Source organism: Fulmarus glacialis, unplaced genomic scaffold (assembly GCF_000690835.1).
Source record: "Fulmarus glacialis isolate BGI_N327 unplaced genomic scaffold, ASM69083v1 scaffold24320, whole genome shotgun sequence".
NCBI lineage: Eukaryota > Metazoa > Chordata > Aves > Procellariiformes > Procellariidae > Fulmarus > Fulmarus glacialis.
This window is the reverse complement of record NW_009187471.1, coordinates 1-18,635: the sequence shown is the minus strand read 5'-3', so window position 1 is coordinate 18,635 and position 18,635 is coordinate 1. Positions and strand designations below refer to the sequence as shown.

Below are 18,635 nucleotides of genomic sequence, written 5' to 3'. Positions count from 1 at the left end.
TTCAGCAACAGCAACTTGATGAATGTGCAGTGATAGAAGAAAAAAGTGCTACCATTTTAATCCAGAAGATGCCTCCTCGAGGAGGGCTCTGTGAAGCCCTACTGCTTTTCTCAGACTGTTGCAGAAGCATTCTCTATTAAAGATGTATTTAAAAGATGCAGCTTCTTCCTTACAGAAAAGTTACTGGACATTTTCTCTTTATTTTCTATATACTAAAATGCCTAGAGCATTAAAAGTAATTTTTAAAAAGCTTTAAAAGTAGCTAAAGTAGTGTTTAAAGTGTCCGTATGCATAAGCCATGTTGTCTGCATGGAGGTACAATCCAAACAGAAGTTACCGGTATCAAAGAAGATTCTGGTTCACACAGAAATGCTTGAAGTTGTGGCCTGTCACCTAAAATTAGATGTTTAGTTAGTCATGCAAGTTGATTTTGTTTTTTTCAGACCAACTTCTTCATAGTAGCAAGGATTAAGATCTAGATGCTTAGGCACATGTTTGTCCATGCTTATATTAAAACTTCTAGTGAAACATTTCATTAGATGACAGCAAATTTTTTTTAATGGCCATACTAGCCTTTTTTAATCTAGCCAGATGCTGATGAGGGGCCTAGCGTATCAGACAGCATAAAGAACAAGAATTTTTTTATTGATTGAAACAGATCATCCACTATTTCAGCTTAGTGCAGTAGGGTGGTACATACACTAAAATGCTGAGTTTCTGGACGTTTCTTCAACATCAAAATTCCTCAAAGAAAAATTAATATTTTTCCATTTCTGAAAATCCATTTGTGTCCCAGTTTCAACGTTCTCTACCACAAAGCTTTTGATTTTGATCACTGGTAGATTATCAAATGTCTTGTACTTCACTATGATTCTTCACTATGATTACTTCATGCTGGCAATTAGTATTTTGGCAATGCATCTTGCTTTTTTTCTCAAAACAATCAAACTGGACTGATTTCTGGTGAGGCTTTGTTATGTAACGCTCCTTGAATGCATCTCCTAGGACAATGTGATGACATTCCTGAAACAATACATGCCAGAAGCACTTAATAGTAGAAACACCATTCCTCATTTTTTCCTGACATTCCTCTTCCCCTCACAAATACCATTCCTCTGGTGAGGTGCCTCCTGTCATTCAGGAGGCTCACCTTCCAGCCACCTTGGCTCATTGCTCTTTTTCTCCCCATTCATTAAATACCAGGTACTAGAAAGGCCCAGGCCTGAGCTTATCAAAACCAAAATTATTATATATCACTAGTCACTGGCTTATACATATTTGAACTTACTTAGCTTCTCTGAAAACCATGCCTGCAGTATTTAAGCCTTGTGCATAAAACTAACAGAGTTATCCAGACAACAGACAACTTGAGAGATGCCTGCTTCCCACTCATTTTAACTGTATGACCCCAGCTTTCCATGAGGGGTGATGCAATTACTTTGGAGTGGTAGAAAAAGTAACCCTACCAAGGTAAAGGAGTTAACAGTTGTTGTTTATGACATATATAATCAAAGATTTTAAAAAATTAACAATTTGAAAGCATATGTACAATTTGAGCTGGAGTCTGAAAATGCTAGTTCCTCCTGGAAATGCAACTTCCATTAAATATATAGGCTGAACTACGACAGGACTCAGTTTGTAGGGATTATTTAAAATATTGTGAGGGGTCATTTGCAGAGTACTAAGCAAAAACTCTTTTTGAAGAGTTTTCTGAACTCTCAGATCTATTTGCACAGGTATGGATGATAAGCCAGCAGCACAAAATGGAGTAACAGTAAGAGGTGCATGTTAGATATCCCTTGCTATTTGTCAAAGAAAGTAACTAGGTTTTCACAAGGCTGAGCTATTCCCAACTCCTCACCTGCGAACCTTCCCTGTGCAGAGGAGTAGTGAACTCCATCTACATTCCAAAAACAGCTCATAAAAACAAAAAAAAGATTTTCTTGATTTAAAAGGGGGGTGCCTGAAGGCAAGCACTCTGTAATGCTCAGCTGTGGCCCGAAACCCCTTATCATATCACAACTGCACCTTTCAGAGCAGCACAAATAGAAGCAGCTTCGAAAGAACAAATTTCAGAACTAGAAAGACTCAAAGTGCCCAGAAAAGGCTCTCTTTCATGATCACCACTTTCCATGTGTAGAGTATTGGCTTCTTGGGCCTACAGATAAATATTTCAAGTTCAGAAAGAGTACAATAAAAATGTCCCCATGAGATACATAGAAGTAATATGAACTACCTAAAGAATGGAAAACAAAGTAATATTGAAGAATTAAAGGGCTCCTCTTGTAAAACCAGGTTTGCCTTGCCTTTCAAAACAGAAAACTGGCCCGTAAGCCAAGGAGCTAAAGAGTAAGTTGATCTCAGTACTTTGTACAGATAATCTTCAGTCAACAGAAATGGTGGGAGAAATCTCTCAACTGCAGGAAGACTTCCAATCTTATGCTAATTGGGGAAGTAAATATCCTGCAGTTACACTAGGAGGTTATGTCAGTGAAGGTCACATGGTTTTCCACAAAATTCATCAATTTCTAACAGAAGGGGGTTCAGGAAAACTGAACTGATTCCTGTCATATCACACATTTGCACACCTTGGACATCATCAACTACAATCATAATATGCTGCAGAAGTAGTTATGACTGGTCCCGTGGTTTACTGATTTACTCAGAATTTTTTTCTGCTCCAGTTTGCACAAAATAGCCTACTTTCCACACTGATATACAATGCTGTTAGTTCAATAACACTGACTTCCCTGATGTTCATGGATGTAGGTTTCCATACAGAGGCATACCTTTATAACTCTGATGTCATCTGTACTGCAGGCATATGCTTTGCATTTTCCACACAGAAGGTTTTTTTTCCCTTACACTACCTTCGGTCTTGTTTCTTTCTTCCTGGAATCTCGTAATACCTTTTCCTTCATTTGCAGGTCATGTATCTTTAAAATAAATAATAAATAAATAAACAAAAATCAAGATAATTATGAAAGTAAGAGAAGCCCCAAAGTCTGTCTAAATATGACTCAGGATATGTAACATCTAGGAACCTATTACTTAAAAGCAGACAAACAAAACATTCCTTGTTCTAGCAACTCATACCGAAGAAAGAACATGGTACATTTGTCAGGTTAAGAATGCAAGGCTAGAATAAGATTACATGACAGCAAGACATGCATATATTACTATAGTATTTCCAAAGTGCCATTCAGTAGCACTTTATGTCCATTTCTAGGCCAAAACAGGTTTCTAAAATAATAGCTCTGAAATTCTGTACCTCTGACTTGGATCATTTTGGTGACATTACCGAAGTATTCATAGAGCTCAACAAGGTTGCACTCAGAAATACCAATGCCTTCGTCAGCAACAGATGTAGCAATTAGCAGTCTGCTTTCTTTGTTGGTTTTGAATGCATTCAGTACACCCTTCTGCATTGGGAGGGTCATACCTACAGTACCAAGAAACTGTGTCAGGAAAAAACACTGAAGAGCAAGACACCTGCATTTGCTCTTACTTAAGTGATTAGAAATGAGCATGTCCTTTTGATTTGGAAAAGTTTATGATATTTAGTTTGCAAATCCAGCTGGCTGCATTCTATACCCACTGAGCAGGAATTCCCATTGATGTGCCACAAGAAGTGTGATCCTGGGAAACACCATTTCAGACACACCACCTAGCTGATCTTTGTTAGAGAGACCCATACAGCTTAGTTATTTTAAGCCCAAGCTAACTCTTAAGCCATGCATAATTCATTTCGGCTGTAGCTTCAATTCTACCTTAAAATGTCTTTGTGCCACCAAACACAAAATAAGAGAAGGATATGTAAAAGGAACAGGGACAATACAGAAGGCATGATAGCGAACAGTTTCTAAAATTCTTCTGAACTAGCAAAAGAATCCTGCAGCAAAGGGTCACTGACAGTGTTACTGCTCTTTTAACCAAAGATTCTGGACAGAAAAAGCAAGCATCTCCTTAGGATTGGTTAAAGGTCTTCTAGATATGGAAGAAAGCATAGCGCAAACTTGCATGACCTTCCTCTGCTTAAGAGCACTGAAGATAAACACAGGAAGAGTAGAACAATTTTAGCAGTATAGCCACCATAGGTCTAGCAACTGTTATTCCTCAGTGCAAACCTGCGTACCTGATCTGTTCTTCTACTACCCGTCAACACCCCTGGATGTATGTGGTTAAGTAGAGGGTTTGCTTCTATCCACTTCTTCAAAGCCTGGAAAGCAAATCAGGGAATTAGATCCCTGTCCAGATGAAATGCTAGTTTGGGATAGATAGGTAGATCCTGCCCATGCGTGCCAAGACAATACTTCCAAGAACCAAAAGCAGAAAAGAAGGCGGAACTTGTGCGTCAGGAGGGAACATCTATTAATAGGTGAGAAAGCAAAGGTCACAGCCATGATGCCAGATCCAACCATGCCACAACAGATTTCCACTTTTCCCACCCCTGCAACTTAAAGGCTGGCTAGAGAGCAAGCAGCCTTTCACTGCTAAAAAGTATGCCTTTTTCTCTTGTAAACCAACAGATCACTGAATACTACACCTCTGGATCCAAAGGAAATGAGTTGCTATTTACAAACTGCACTTTCTCACTACACAGTGAAAGTAGCATCTTCAAACTGCTCTTGCCTAAGAAAAAAATTCAGCCAAGCTACAACACGCTTTTACATCTATAATGGAAAATTGCCAGCAGATGTTTGTGTTGTTAGTTTAGACTTTAGCCTGCCCTTAATTTTTTTCTGGTTTGCAATTCGTCCAGCATATCTAAACCCAAGGATAAAATGGGGGTTAGGACTCTCAGCTGATAAATCTGTTTACAGTAGCCAGAGACTATGATACCTTGCAGTAAATGTTTAAGAGCTGAAGCTAATGATTGGCAGCACACTTCAAGCATGAACTTTTTCTGGGAACAAGGTATTGGAAGGAAGAAAGATGATCATCCAGCCTAGATCTTTGATCCTAGGCAAGTATGAAATAGACCAGTGCATCAGAAGGGTCCAGAGATCATCTGTTCCATGAAGTCTTTCCTTTTTCTTGATCAAGAACACATGCTAGGGCACAGACCTCCTTTGGGCCCATACAAATTCTCCGGGAAACCTATAAATACCTCCTGATGTGCAGTCAGTAATAGAGCAGAGCTGCTGGTTTATAACACTGCCACATTAAAGCCAAAAACCTTGTAACACATCTTGTTAAAATTGACTTCAGACCTAAAGTAAGAATCTGACGGCTTAATGATCAACTATGACATGTAGCAAGAAGAAGTGATGAAGGACACCACCCCGTATTGTTTTTAGGAAAAAAAAAAAAAAAACCTCGTCCTGTCTCAGAGCATCAGTACTTAGGAAGATACAGAAAGATAAGTATTTTCTTAGGAAGGTCAAATACATGCGTATTTTTCTATTTCCAGATCAAAATGGGAAGGGTAATAGATGAGGCATTATGTTTTCTCATTTCCCATTTTAGGAGCTTTAAACAGAAATGTCTTACAGCTACTAAGGCTCTCGTCTTAGCAAAGAGAAGAGTGCGAGTCTGTGGGTAATAGCGGTATGCTTCATCCAGGATGCAAGCAAGCTCTTCCAGCTTGGGATTGTCATTTGATTCATCTTTTGAAAGGGCAGTCAGTTCTGGTTCTTTCTCCGGAAGAAAACAGCAGTGTCTTGAATAATTTACCTTCTTTAATGCAGAAAACAGAATTCTCACCCAAACCTACTTTCAGATGCCACCCAAATTCTCTTTAGCATCTATTTTTATTTTCTATACCATTCTTTCAGCTGCAAGCAAAGAAAGCTATTGGTTAAATGCAACAAAATCCCCAGAAGAAAAAATTCTGAATCTCTCACATTTTGTAGCAAACTGACAGGAGAACCTCTGTGACATACTGTGCATCAAAAGACAGCAACAAAACAAACTCAGTTCTTGCAAAGGGCAGTGCTATTTCGTGTTAGGAAACAACTGACCCTGGAGGGCAGACAGCCCAGTGATTTAAAATTGCAGTCAACAGTACAACACACCAGGCGCAGAGGCTGGTTTACAGCACACTGCTACTAAATTAGAAGTTAGAGAACAGTGCAACCTCTAACTTTTAATCAGAAGGCTACAAGGGCCACCTGCTTCTTCCCAGAAGTTTGGGATTCATCTAGGAGCATTGGGCAGGAGGAGGCTAGGCAGTGCACTGAGCAGTGTATGTTGCTTTGTCTAATGCTGCCAGCATCCATGATTGTACACCATCCCCCTACTTGTGGGGCACACCCTTACGGACACCGCTGCCTTACCTCCAAGTCAGGCATGTAAGAACCTACTACAACATCTAGCTACAATTACTACTACTTCTTTAGTTCCTGCACTAGAAGCTTGAGATTCCAGAAAGTAAGTTCCCCCCTGCCTACCCTAACGCTACATCTGCACCCACACGGATGCTAGATACTCTGAAAAGTGCAAAGTTTCTGGAAAAACAACCCACTTACACTGAAGAAAACACATCCTACCATAAGGCCTCTTCTCCCCTGCAATTGTCACAGGTGCTGTGTGAAATACCTTGAAATCTGGCTGTCAGTTGCTTCTCTAACTCTGTATATGGTCCATTTTTGACATTTGTGAAAAATTCAGTTAGGTAGGCTAAAGCATCTTCGATGCAGGCATCTTCACTGATGATGAGAGCATCGTTGAATTTCTGCTCAGAAAGAGAGACATACACATTTAAGTCTCATTTTCCATAGGACGGGATGAACGCAAATTTTGTTTAGCTAGATGAAGTATTACAAACTTGTGTTGTTCTTCCATTTGCACGATAACACAAGCATTACAAAGTCTCCTCTGCACTATACTGTTCTCAGTGAGTATCTTAAGACACAACTCTTACACACTATGCTTTAGCCTGTGTCAAAGAAGATGATTAGGTTCAAAACCTGCTTCTAGGTGAACATACCTGTATCAGAAGGAACAGGATGGCTCCATGTCTGTGTGGAAGGAAAGAGAATACACACTTACCCGCAGGTGTTCAGTGCAAATGAAAAGGTCTTTCCAAATGCTGCTCTCCTTCTCCTTATCTGGCAGTTGCAACAGTCTGCATTTCTTCTGAGTGGCAACTATCCAGTGTTCATATTTCTGTGTTCCAAAATCATTCTTGTTGATTTGAGAGATAGTATCTAGTAAAGAAGGAGGAAACAAACATTTGTTCATCTTGACTAACAAATAACCAGAACAGTTAGCTAGAAGATAACACATTTTCCATGAATGTTAGGTCTAAAAAGCCTATGCAGAAGAACACTGTTTGAAACAATCACAGAATCACTGAGGCTGGAAGGCACCTGTGGAGGTCTTTAGTCCAACCCTCTGCTCAAAGCAAGGTCACCTAGAGCCGGTCCCTCAGGATCATGTCCAAATGGATTTTCCAAGGACGGAGACTCCACAACTTTTCTGGGCAACCTGTTCTAGTGTTTGACCACCCTTACAGCAAAGAAGTTCTTCCTCTTGTTTAAGTATTTCTGTTTTGTCCTGCCACTGTCTTTTGTCCTGCCTCGGGAACCATCTGAGAAGAGTCTGGCTCTGTCTTCTTCACTCCCGGTGTTTCAATGTATACCCAGATGTTAGGCTAAAATTAACCCAGTACAATTCAACTGAGGATCTGTGTACATACACACATCTGCAGAGTCTTTAGCAATAAAACTAGAGCTCACTTATCCTATAAAACAGCTACAGTATTCAAGACATTGCATGTGCATCGCTCCTTGAATTACCAGCCACTCAATAGTTAAGTCTTCATTTGCTAAACTGTTCATGGTACTTACAGGCATATTATCCAAGGGCCTGTTCTCGAGGCAGAACTAGTCAGTAGCTGTTTGTCACATACATACTGTCCGAGTGCTTCACAAACTTCAGTAATCAGAAGGTCCACAGAAGGGAAGCCAATTACATTCATGCAAGAGGAACTGTGATGCAGAAATAAGCTTCAGAAGTGTTTGCTTAATTTAGCATGCAGTTGGAAATTCCCACTGTATTTGTTCTTTGTTGGGGTTTCTTGGGTTTTGGGTTGGTATTTTTTTTTGGTTGGGAGGGTTTTTTTTGTTTTGGTGTGGTTTTTTTTTAATTCTTCCTTCCTGCCCTAGAATATAGTTCACTCTCCAATATCTGGAAAGTGGAGGGGAAAAAAAGGATCTAGAAAGTATAAACTGAGGTAAACAGGCTTAAGGCACCCTAGTCCGTTTGCAAAAGCCAGTCTAAGCACAGACAAAATCTTTTAATTCAGAGCTGGACAGACCATGGCTGATCCTGAGCATAGCCATCCATGGGTCTCTGCTCTGTACCCCCTTGTAGATCTCAAATTTGTTGATAATAGCCACTTATTGGACACCATGTAGGAACCCTGCAAAAGCAGAAGAGATCAATTGATTTCTGCAGGGCTGCAGAATTAGGTCTCCTGAGACCTGTTACCTCTTCTCACAGCCATGCATCTCCCTCTCTGCAAACCTTCACACCATTGTGGCTCCTGAGGCTGGAGCCCTACAGACAAGTGTTTCCTTTCTTAGGCAGCTATATCCTCTCTCTGGTGGTGTTCATGTTCCACAGATCCTCCTCTGTAAAATGATCTTAAATGCTTTTCAACAGGAAATAATGGAGACCTGATAAACAGTGGAAATAGGGGTACCCAGAGGTGTAAAGAGGATAAAATGCTGACTAGAAAAGGTGGCCAGGGCATGCCTAGACATAACTCTGAGTGCAACTCAGAAAGGCCAGAGAAAATATGAGAAGAAGTATCAGAGCAGCAAGAATGAAAGTAAACTTTCACTGAAAGGAAGAAATTACAACGTTCAGAGTAACACCATAACTGAGAATCTTGTTGTTTTCCTTAACAGAGACAGATTTACGTATGAAGCATTTGGAGAAATACTTAAATGAGAACATACAGGTATCTCTCATTGATGAAATCTGGCTCATTGCATTTTGAAAGCAAGCCCTTCTGTATCGTTTCAGATTTTTTAAACATTCAAAATTATTTGGCAGTGTCAAAAGCACACCATCCTTAGCTGCAGGAAACACAGGTTGAAATCCAAGCAAAAATATTTATGATTATCAAACCCATCACGTATAACAGGAAAATAGTTGACTCTTCTACCTGTCATCTCTTAGTTAGGAAATATTGGTTAAAGGCAAGTAAAAAGGAAGGAGGAAAAAGGAAGTAGAAAAAGAGTGACTGTTTTAGAAGCCATGAGGATTCACACTGATCTAATCAAAGACTGAATCCCAGTTACAGGCATATTACAGTATCTTACCCACTGAGTAAATCTTCCTCATCAATGCCTCTGTCTCAGACATCAGACCTGAGATAATGTCTGCAAAGTGATTCTGAACTCGCATTTTAACCCATCTGACATCTAAGACACAAGAAAAGGAAGTCAGTGGACTGAATAAGTGAAACATTTCCCTGGGCAGTGCAGAACAAATTCTTGTCAAGAAGAATGCTACATATGATGTTTTATGCAATCATAATAATGTCTGTTGTTAATGAGCATTATAATTGCACAGAAAGAAAAAGCCCTCAGTCTTCACTGGCAGAACTGCACTGGCTTTTCTGGCTTGCTAAATAAAAACCAGAGATTGAGGAGCTCAGCAAAGAGAAAATTTGCCTTACTGCGGGGCAGTGAAGTGCATGCTTAAATTCTTCAAGCCAGCAGGAAGCAAAACTCCAGCTTAGTTTTAAGCTTTTAACTTCACCTGACCAAAGGAGAATTGTATAGCTGCCTTAATTACGGTGCTTTGCATCTCATGGGAAAATAAAAAGGAAGCATGCTTACATGTTTCTGGCTTGTTTCCAAATCTCTGCAGATCCTGTTTGTTCTCTCTGACAGAGGATATGGCCTGTATGTCAAGGTAGGAGCAGAGGGTACAGATGTGCTCTATTGCTTCCTTGATGCTCTTGGCATTACCAACTGCAACAGAAGCAGTTAAACCTACAATCTGAGCACACACACAAAGGAGCAGTGGTTGCTCCTTTGTCACAAACAAAAAAAAACAGGAGACACTGTTACCAATTGCCAAGTTGTCACTGTCTTCAAAAACAAGGAAACAAAACAGGCAGCTGAAGTAAACATGAGTGCAAGGACTAAATCTTGAGAGTCAAACCTTGTCCCCATTCATGCCCTCTCCAAGGCACTCAAGCTTAGAGTATTCAAACTGAAAATAAATTATCCACCCACTTAAATCCATAATCAGCTGTATTTGCCAGTGGTCATCATACACAGAAACAGCAAATCCACTCCCAGAAGGGTCCTCCACATTCATTCAGATGAGATGTCTTCTCAGCTGGACCAAAACCTCCCGTCAGCGGAGGTGGTGGCCCCATTTTATTGTTGCAGAAGACAGCAACAGAGAGGTGACAAGGAGATTACTAAATTCTGGGCACATGCTTTCTTCCCAGCCCAGCAATCTTGTTTGCTCTCGAGTACTCCGGTCTCTGTCATGGTTGATCAGTCCTTCTTGGCAGCTGGAGGGAAGATGTAACATGGGAGAACAGTCTGGAGGTGTCCGAGAAGAGGGAAGAAAGTGTTACAGATGCAAGTGTTTCAATTTGCAGCCATTAAATGGGAGTTTGAACTGGATTAACACAAAAGGCAAGACTTTAGGTTTTGCTTCTGCAAAATACTTTTCTCTGATGTTTCCACCACTGACAGGCTGGGCCTTACCTGAGGCAGAGGAGTCAAATTTTTGTTCCAGGTATCTGGTCATTAACACATTGTAAGGGTGCTTGCCTGTAGTGTGGCACTCATCAAATATCATCAGAGTGAAGATGGAGAGGGAGCTAAGGATCCCTTCCTCGATGCTATTCACAAGAGTCTGGGGCGTCAGCACAATGATGTCGCTGTCCTGAATAACCTTTTCTACAGAGACATTTGCAACTGTTTCACCACTAATTCCTTGAACAGAGTATCTAGGAAGAAGAGGCAAAAGATAGAGTATGAAAAAGGATGTCTTGCAGGGCAAAAAAAGCTAGAAGGATGGACTTTTCAGCAAGCCTGAAAGGTAGCGACTAAATTCAAAATGTCAAATTGTTGGGGCTGGCAGTTTGACCCACAGAAGCTGAGAAAAAAACTGCTAAGGGTAAACAGCTGGATTTTCAACTCCCATTAACTAAAATATATTCGATTTGAGGGGTGGTGATTTTGTACATTTAAGCTGCATCTGTCAGTTCACACATAAGCTGTATTTGGAGATCCTGCCCTTCGTCCCTTTTCTGTGTACCTCTGGCAGCACAGGACTGTTTTCTGTCCAGCAGCCTCATTTTCCCATAACTGTAAGGATTCATATGTGGATGTCGAGTAATACTGATCAAAATCAGAAGCTATAGGTTGTCAATACGCCCCTAAGCAATTTTCAGTCCCATCTAAGAAGACTAGAAGTTGAAAAACCAAAGAAATTTGGGTCCTTCCATTTGGAAAAGAAAGAGACTGCCATTTGAGAATGGTAAGAGGAATGCTACTGCTACCTGGAACTTCCTCATCTTTGGAAGCAGGGCTGAAAGGAGTCTCAAGAGAGAACACACTTCACCCTTTTCCAGAGGCAAGCATAGGTATACTTTGGCCACTTCCACAGATGTTGCACAACCATTGCTTAAACTCTCCAAAAGCAGACTTCAGACTCTCCCAACAAAGTCTACCATGGTAACTTGCCATTCTTACCACTAGGCCTCACCCTTATGTTAACACCAAATGCTCTTGTCACCAGCAAACCCATTACATTTTGCCCTAGCTACAGCTGACCTAGAGGGCAGTTTATTTTCTGTGGAGGAAGCCACCAGGTAGAATTACACTTACCCACTTCTTTCAAAATGCTGCTTGAATACAGTTTTCTGTTGTTCATACACTGGCACTTTAGCTGCAAGACAGACAACTTTCACGTTTCGTCCTGCAGGCATGTTTTGGAAATGGTGTTCACAAACCAGGAGTGCCAAAGGTTTTTCCAGATCCTTTAAACAAAGAACATGAAAGGTAAAGCACTACCATGAAAGGGCATCTTTGTAAGCAGGAGCCTGTCTCATCTGGATGCCCTGTAACAACAGGGAGCTGACAAGGGGGCTGTAACACTTCCAGACTCTCTGGGGACAGATTTCAACACATGCTTGCTGCTTACTCAGGTTGGTAATCATCCCTTTCTCTCTTGCAGTCTCAGTCTGTAAAGACCGTGTGGCAGTCACTGGGAAGGAAAATCCATTTGCAGTTTTATTTGAGTTCTTTGAAATCACTGAGTCTAATTCTGCTCTTAGAGTGCGCTCCCACATCAAATCAGACTATGGTACAAGCATCAAGCACTTTCAGCTTCCATCCTTCCCCATGCAGCCTTGCTCCTCTCACATTTCTTTTCCTTCAGCACTCAGGCTCGCTGTGCAGGCCACCCACAGCTCTTCTGTGTCCCTGCTTCTGCTACCCCACCTGCCTCTCCAGGGCCTGGGGGACAATCAGGCTAGCAACAAGAAAAACACAGGAGAGAAAGAGCTGATTGATCTCTCTTTTGCTTTGAACTTCAATCTTCTTAATTCAGTCCTGAGGTACTGCTAAAGTTCCCTGTGCTGTTTTGATGTTGTAGGCATTGCAGTACAGAAGACAAGGGAGTCTCAGGGCAACTCATCCTATTTCTCCTTCAACTTGCAAGCCAAATTTCTTAAAGATCTGCAGAGATCAGTGAGTGATTTTAACTCAAAAATCCGCACCGGGGAGTGAGAAAGCAGAGGTCAGAACATGGAAATCCGAATATAAGCACTGAAGTGCCAAGAGACACATCTGTCTTGCTCAGTCTCTGTGCTGCCCTTGGTCATTAATTTCAGGTTAGATCTGGATCTACTCCTGCAAGGAAGACTGTTTTTAAATAAACAGCTGGAAAGGTTTGACTCAACCTTTACCCTTCCCTATCCTTCACAGCCCTCTCCGCCAAGAGAATTTTTCTAAGAAACATGTGTTTTCTTACCTGTGGGTGTACATATCAATGTGTTTTTCCCACTGATAGCAGACTGCGCAAGTTCGGTCTGGTAGCTCCGAGCCTTCTTTGGTTCATAAACAGGTGAAGACTGATAAATCACTTCTAGGAGACAACCATGTTTTTGTGAAGAGCGTTGCAACAGAAATGCATAAAATGTATTATGCCCCATACAGTTGCTATCTAAAATGACAGAGGTAGAGTCCTCGCATTCTACAGAGCATTCTCTGACAGACAAGCCTTTTAACAGGACATACACACCAGACGAGTTTTGAGTAGGTGTAGGTTTGATGGCATACTTTTTTTACTGCTTGACTGTGCTTCCTAAAATGAACTCATTTCAAGGTATTAGCTGACAACTCTCACCTCAACTGGTCTTTTTCCACTCAGAAAGAAAACACAAGGGCTTATTTTCCCCCAAATATACTCACAGTATTCCTTTTAGCCTTCTGCTCTACAGACTTTTGAAGTTAATACTCTTAAATTGCAGTCTCATCAGAGGGTTTGCACTTATGGAAAGGGAACAAGAAACCACTGGTGGAGCAAAATTTGCCCTGTGAAACATGACAGCCACTGCACAGATCCTTTGCAGCCACATTCAGCTCTCTAAACTGGCTAGTATCAGGTCACATGTGAATTAGTTGTGTCAGAGAAAAGATGCATCAAGAACAGTCTGGTGTTTGGAGACCTTTTTGATAATCAGCTGACAAAACAACTTTGCACTAGAAATGTAAATGAGGGGCAATCCCTAACATGTGCTATGCCCAACATGAGATCCTTTAAACACTAAAACAGAAGACAGCTAAATCAAGTCAGAGATTTGTACTAGTTCCTCAGCACCTTCCTTTGTGGCACACCTCACCTGCATCCTTCAGGAGTCTAAGGAAATAGAGAATTCCAGCCATAAACTGTTTTAAATTGCTAAGTCTTACCTGAAGCTGAACCGAGATTTTCACTGAGATTATTATCACATTCTGCTTCTTCAGAAAACGTCATCATGGTTTCAAAGCTGTTCTCAGAGGCATCTGTCATTTCACCATCAACATCTTTGCCATTATCTGTACGATCACAAAAAAAGGCATGTTATTGATCCTTTTGATTTTAAAATGTTGTATTTGCTGGGATGACAAAATGAAGGAGTTGGTTGCTAGCATGGAAAGACTACATAAAATGATGCTGCATCCAAGGCTGGCTCACTTTCAAGCAATGAGAGTCTTGGGTTTAGAAGACCCACATACTCAACACACATTTATCTATCCCTTAAAAATCAAGGGAGATAATAGATTGGGAGGAAAGTTATATCCTCTGTGTTTAGTGACAAGATTACAGATTTAACATGGACATTAACCATAAGCATGAAAAATACTTGGGAGTTCAAAGAAGCTTTGTAAATTCAAGACTTTTTTCCTCCTTTCCCCCCACCTTTTGGAAGGACCTGGAAATTGTAAGACTATCTCCATCGTTTATCATACATGATAATCAAGAGAGGTTCCAAAGATGCTTGCTAAAATTTTCTTTGGTCCCATAATTATTACCTTCTCAAAGAACTGTCACTGGGCTTTGCATGAAGAGTCTCATTGCAAACAGAACACATGATCTCAAAGCACTGCTTTTGGAACGGGAGAAAGAGCACATTTTAACACCCTAATCCAGTCCCTGAAAGCACACAGTATCTGTGATTAACTTCTACTAGCAACTCTTCTTAAGTGCTAGCATTAAAATGCTTCCAACATGGACTACATTTCTTCAGTAGGCTGACTTTGGCTTTAAGTTGGATGTTAGAAGAAGCTGCCCCAAAAGACAGCGATATCTTTAACTTATAACTGTTAACCAAATAATATGTATAGCCATCAGCTACATAAAAGCATTATTCTTATATATTTTATATATGTAATTATTTATAAATTGATTAACTACATATATAACTTTTATACATACAATAATTAAATCTCCAGATAAGAAATTACACACATTTGACTAAAGCAAAAAAAAAATTTCAAAATAAGAAATATTGTTTAAGAAGCCACTTAAAAGTAGCTTGTCCCAGTTGCTAATTAAAAAAATTCAAACAATCACGTAGGGTTTCAGAGAAAGCAAATGTAGATGTAAAGAAATACAATCCAGTTTATCTAAAATCACTTGTCTTTCTTAATTATTTTGTAGTGAAATACTGTATTCTGCTCTAAATTCTCCCATGCTGCAGGGTACTCATATAGGTATTTTTCCAGTGGAAAAAGTTAAATTCAATGACAAAAGCAAAATCTTACTAGGGAAATTATTCTGCGTTTTTACAAAAAATGAACATAGTCACTTCATAAATGCTGCTTATCGATTTCTCAAAGAAAAAAGTATATGATCCGCTCTGTGGATCACAGAGATGTATCACTTTCTAGAATAACAAATTACTAATCATATTTTATCAGAAAACATTGCATCTATCACAACTCAAGCAATTAAAAACATGGCAAAAGGTGAATTACAGTGGATGGGACGGAAGAAGATAAACATTTTATTAGTTTTGTACCGTGAGAGCTTTGTATACTGTCCAATTGTTTACCAAAAGAAGACATTATTCATAATCATATGGGAGGAAAAATACTCAAAAAATAATTTCTGACAGTTTGTAGGTTAGTGCCTATATTTCATTTTATATAAAAGACATTTTAATTAAAAAAAAAGGGGGGGTTATTTTTAAACAACAATGAGCAATGCAGTCTAGTGGTATCCTTTTAAATTAGCCTTATTCTCCTGAAAAAAAAATTACTGTCTGGTACAAGAATAGGAAAAGAGCATCATAAAAACATTTCACAGTTTACCGTCTCTCATATCCCACAGTTCACTTGCATTGTAATATTCTGCATTATCTAGTGCCAGCTTAAGGCTTTTTGGCCAGTTTTCCTTATCCGATTGACAGAGACATTCAATGAGTTTAGTTATCCCAGCTGCTTTGCTTCTGTATTCACTAATCTGCACATACAACAAACAGAAGTTGCTGTAGCTTTTGAGTGATCAAAACCACTGTTCTTTGATTGGTATTTTGATTTATTTTGTTTGATTTTCAGTTGAAAATTGCATTTCCTTCTCACAGAATAAAAGGTTTCCAATAAAATTCAGTCATTTACCCACTACTGCTTCAATTCTGTCAGCCTAGGCGTACACTAAACTTAGCTGGACTACATCAACAGGTAGGCTATTTGTTTAAATATTCACAAGGTTTGAAACATCGCAGAGCTATTCTGTGAATTTTCATCTGGTGAGGTCCTTGTAATAAGCCATATCTGCCATAAACCTGAGGCCAAACGGATTGACAAACATTCCAGAATAGGAAAATGCAAAAGTACAAAACTTATGGCAGGCCTGACGTTTGGTCAGATGCAATAGCTTTCCAAATGTTACGTATCTCCATACAGAAATACTGCTTTAAAAATAAAATAGCTGCAAACAATCTTTCTCAGGTGTCATAAGGAGTGAGAACACCTAACAGACTCCTTCACACAGCATCAATAACTTATTATTAACCCGACGTAAATGATGAGTGATTGGTAATATCAGTTGTTAACAGTCATCGATAATGACACTGAGCTAGAACTGGGTAACAGTGGCTTCACATCCAAAGACAATGAAAATGTTGTCGACTTCCATGACACAGCATTTAGCTAATGACTTCAGACCAGAAGTTTCATTTCACCCTATGACCATCCCTTTGGGTGCTGACAAAACTCAAAGAGCCACACAAAGTTTCTAGGGGTTGCTACAGTTAAGGTAATAGACTACGTAAATCCGATGTCAAGCAGGAATCAATTTAGGCAACATCTAAATGCTACTTTGCCTACTTCCATCTGTATTTTTAGGAGCATTAACACAGCGTGAACCCTCCAGAAAGGGGTCTATTTCAAAGGCGTAGCAAGGCACTCATTTCACTGTAATGTGGCACCTTCCAGAGCCCCTGAGGTCTCTTCACGGGAGCCTGGACTCCACAAAGACATACAGCTGAGCACTGTCAATGCCAAAGCCACCCCATCCGAGCCGGAGGGGGGAAGAATGAGAGGTGCAGGTGTCGCAGACAGCACTGCTGTGGGAAGCTGCAGCCACACAGCAAAGCCTCCTCTAAGCAGAAGAAAGTAAAGTCCCTCCCCAGAGGACCGTGGCTGGCCATCCTCCTCACTGAGCAGCCTGATGGACGGGGACCAATTCATCCCGCAAGTGAGGCAGCCAGCACTACTCTGCAGCAAAACTAGGCAAATACCAGGATTTTACCATTAACCGTACCTGCAGGATCTCATCACATTCCCTTTCCATCAGGCATGAGTTTATGTAGGGCATGAGTGCTATCGGATCAACTTCTAGCACTGTTGCTTCTATCCGCTTCAACAGTTGTCTGTGCAACTCCAGTTTTTCCAGTTTGCTGAAGTTCCAGTTTTCAATTGCTTCTGCCAGTCCGGTGTAACCTTTCAGAAAGAGAGACAAATTGTTACTATGAATTCAATCTCCAGCTAGAATAGGTAGGAACAAGCTGAAAAAACACTTTCTCAGCCACACTGAAAAAATTAAAATTACTTTGGCCTGTAACTGACAAAAATCTAGGTGAACCACAAACAATTTTTATAGATTAAGTGACTGTTTTCCTTAACAGCACTTGTATCTATAATACGAAAGACCAGTAACACTTGCAAAGAGAAAAAAGAGCTACACAATGTCACAGCTCACATCACTCAAGCAACCATAGCAACCCTGTTCCTTTGATCCAAACAATCCTTGGATCCCTGCAGGCCATAATACATGTTCAAAGAAGATATTTTTGCAATTCAGAAATTAGGACTCTCACAGGCTGGTAAAAAGTTGCTCTGGACCTAGTATTTGCTTTAAGGGGAAAGGGGGCTACATCCAAGTGATAAGAATTTTGTAATAATTGCTCACTGAGATACTATAACTATCCATAGTTAATACTGAGTAAATGAAAACAAAAGTGCCTTATGGCATGACATTTTGGGGTTCGAGATATCTAACAAATCACCAAGAATCTCTGATAGAACCCACATGTTAGAGGAAAGCTGGCAAGTCCTGGCAATTTTACACCTTCACAATCTCTCCTGTTACATTTTGGAAAGGAAATTGCATTAGAACCTCACACATCAAGCAGTCATAGCTACTGAGGAACAATAATCTCATTTATCAACTATTAATGGTTACTCACTTCCTGAAACATAAGACTTTTAAGACCTCTGAATAATTTTTAAAAATCAGTTTCTAATTTAAGACTCTGTCCTAGAATGAAGTTACCCCACGCTACCAGCTAACCTACACACACATCCTGAAACCCATTTAGCTTTCTCTTTCAGAGGATTTAGCTTCCTTTAATTGTATTTGGTGAGAACAATGGTTGTCTTATTTCTTCTCTAAACGCGCCGAGACAGACAAGTCTCCTGTCAATGAAGCTTTATTGACCCCTTCATCTTTCACTTTCACGGTTCTCCATAATCGAAATTGTTCCAGCTGCTTCTCAGATGGGCATTTCCCTGTGCCTTCGAAGAGTTTTATTTCTCTGTCAAGCTACTTCTTCCTACCGCATCTCATCGGATGTGAGAAGACCCGACAGCAGAAGCCCAAGGATAAGGGAGCCATCCTCCACACCCCGGGTGCGCGGGGCCGCTCTGCCCAGCTGAACG

At 40.3% G+C, this 18,635-nt stretch overlaps 1 protein-coding gene across 1 annotated transcript; it reads right to left on the bottom strand.

Annotated features, from left to right (window-relative positions):
- Positions 1 to 701: 701 nt before the first annotated feature.
- Positions 702 to 17,417, bottom strand: DDX58 (DEAD (Asp-Glu-Ala-Asp) box polypeptide 58; the record flags this gene model as incomplete). Its single annotated transcript, XM_009575236.1, is given in 18 exon segments — positions 702 to 884; positions 886 to 1,023; positions 2,790 to 2,933; positions 3,213 to 3,458; positions 4,136 to 4,219; positions 5,494 to 5,640; positions 6,334 to 6,335; positions 6,541 to 6,676; positions 6,994 to 7,151; positions 9,276 to 9,377; positions 9,798 to 9,960; positions 10,672 to 10,930; positions 11,814 to 11,948; positions 11,950 to 11,965; positions 12,961 to 13,074; positions 13,902 to 14,027; positions 15,786 to 15,936; positions 17,239 to 17,417. Coding segments are annotated over 18 exon segments (2,483 nt in total), but the record flags the coding sequence as incomplete, so codon positions are not given.
- Positions 17,418 to 18,635: the final 1,218 nt, after the last annotated feature.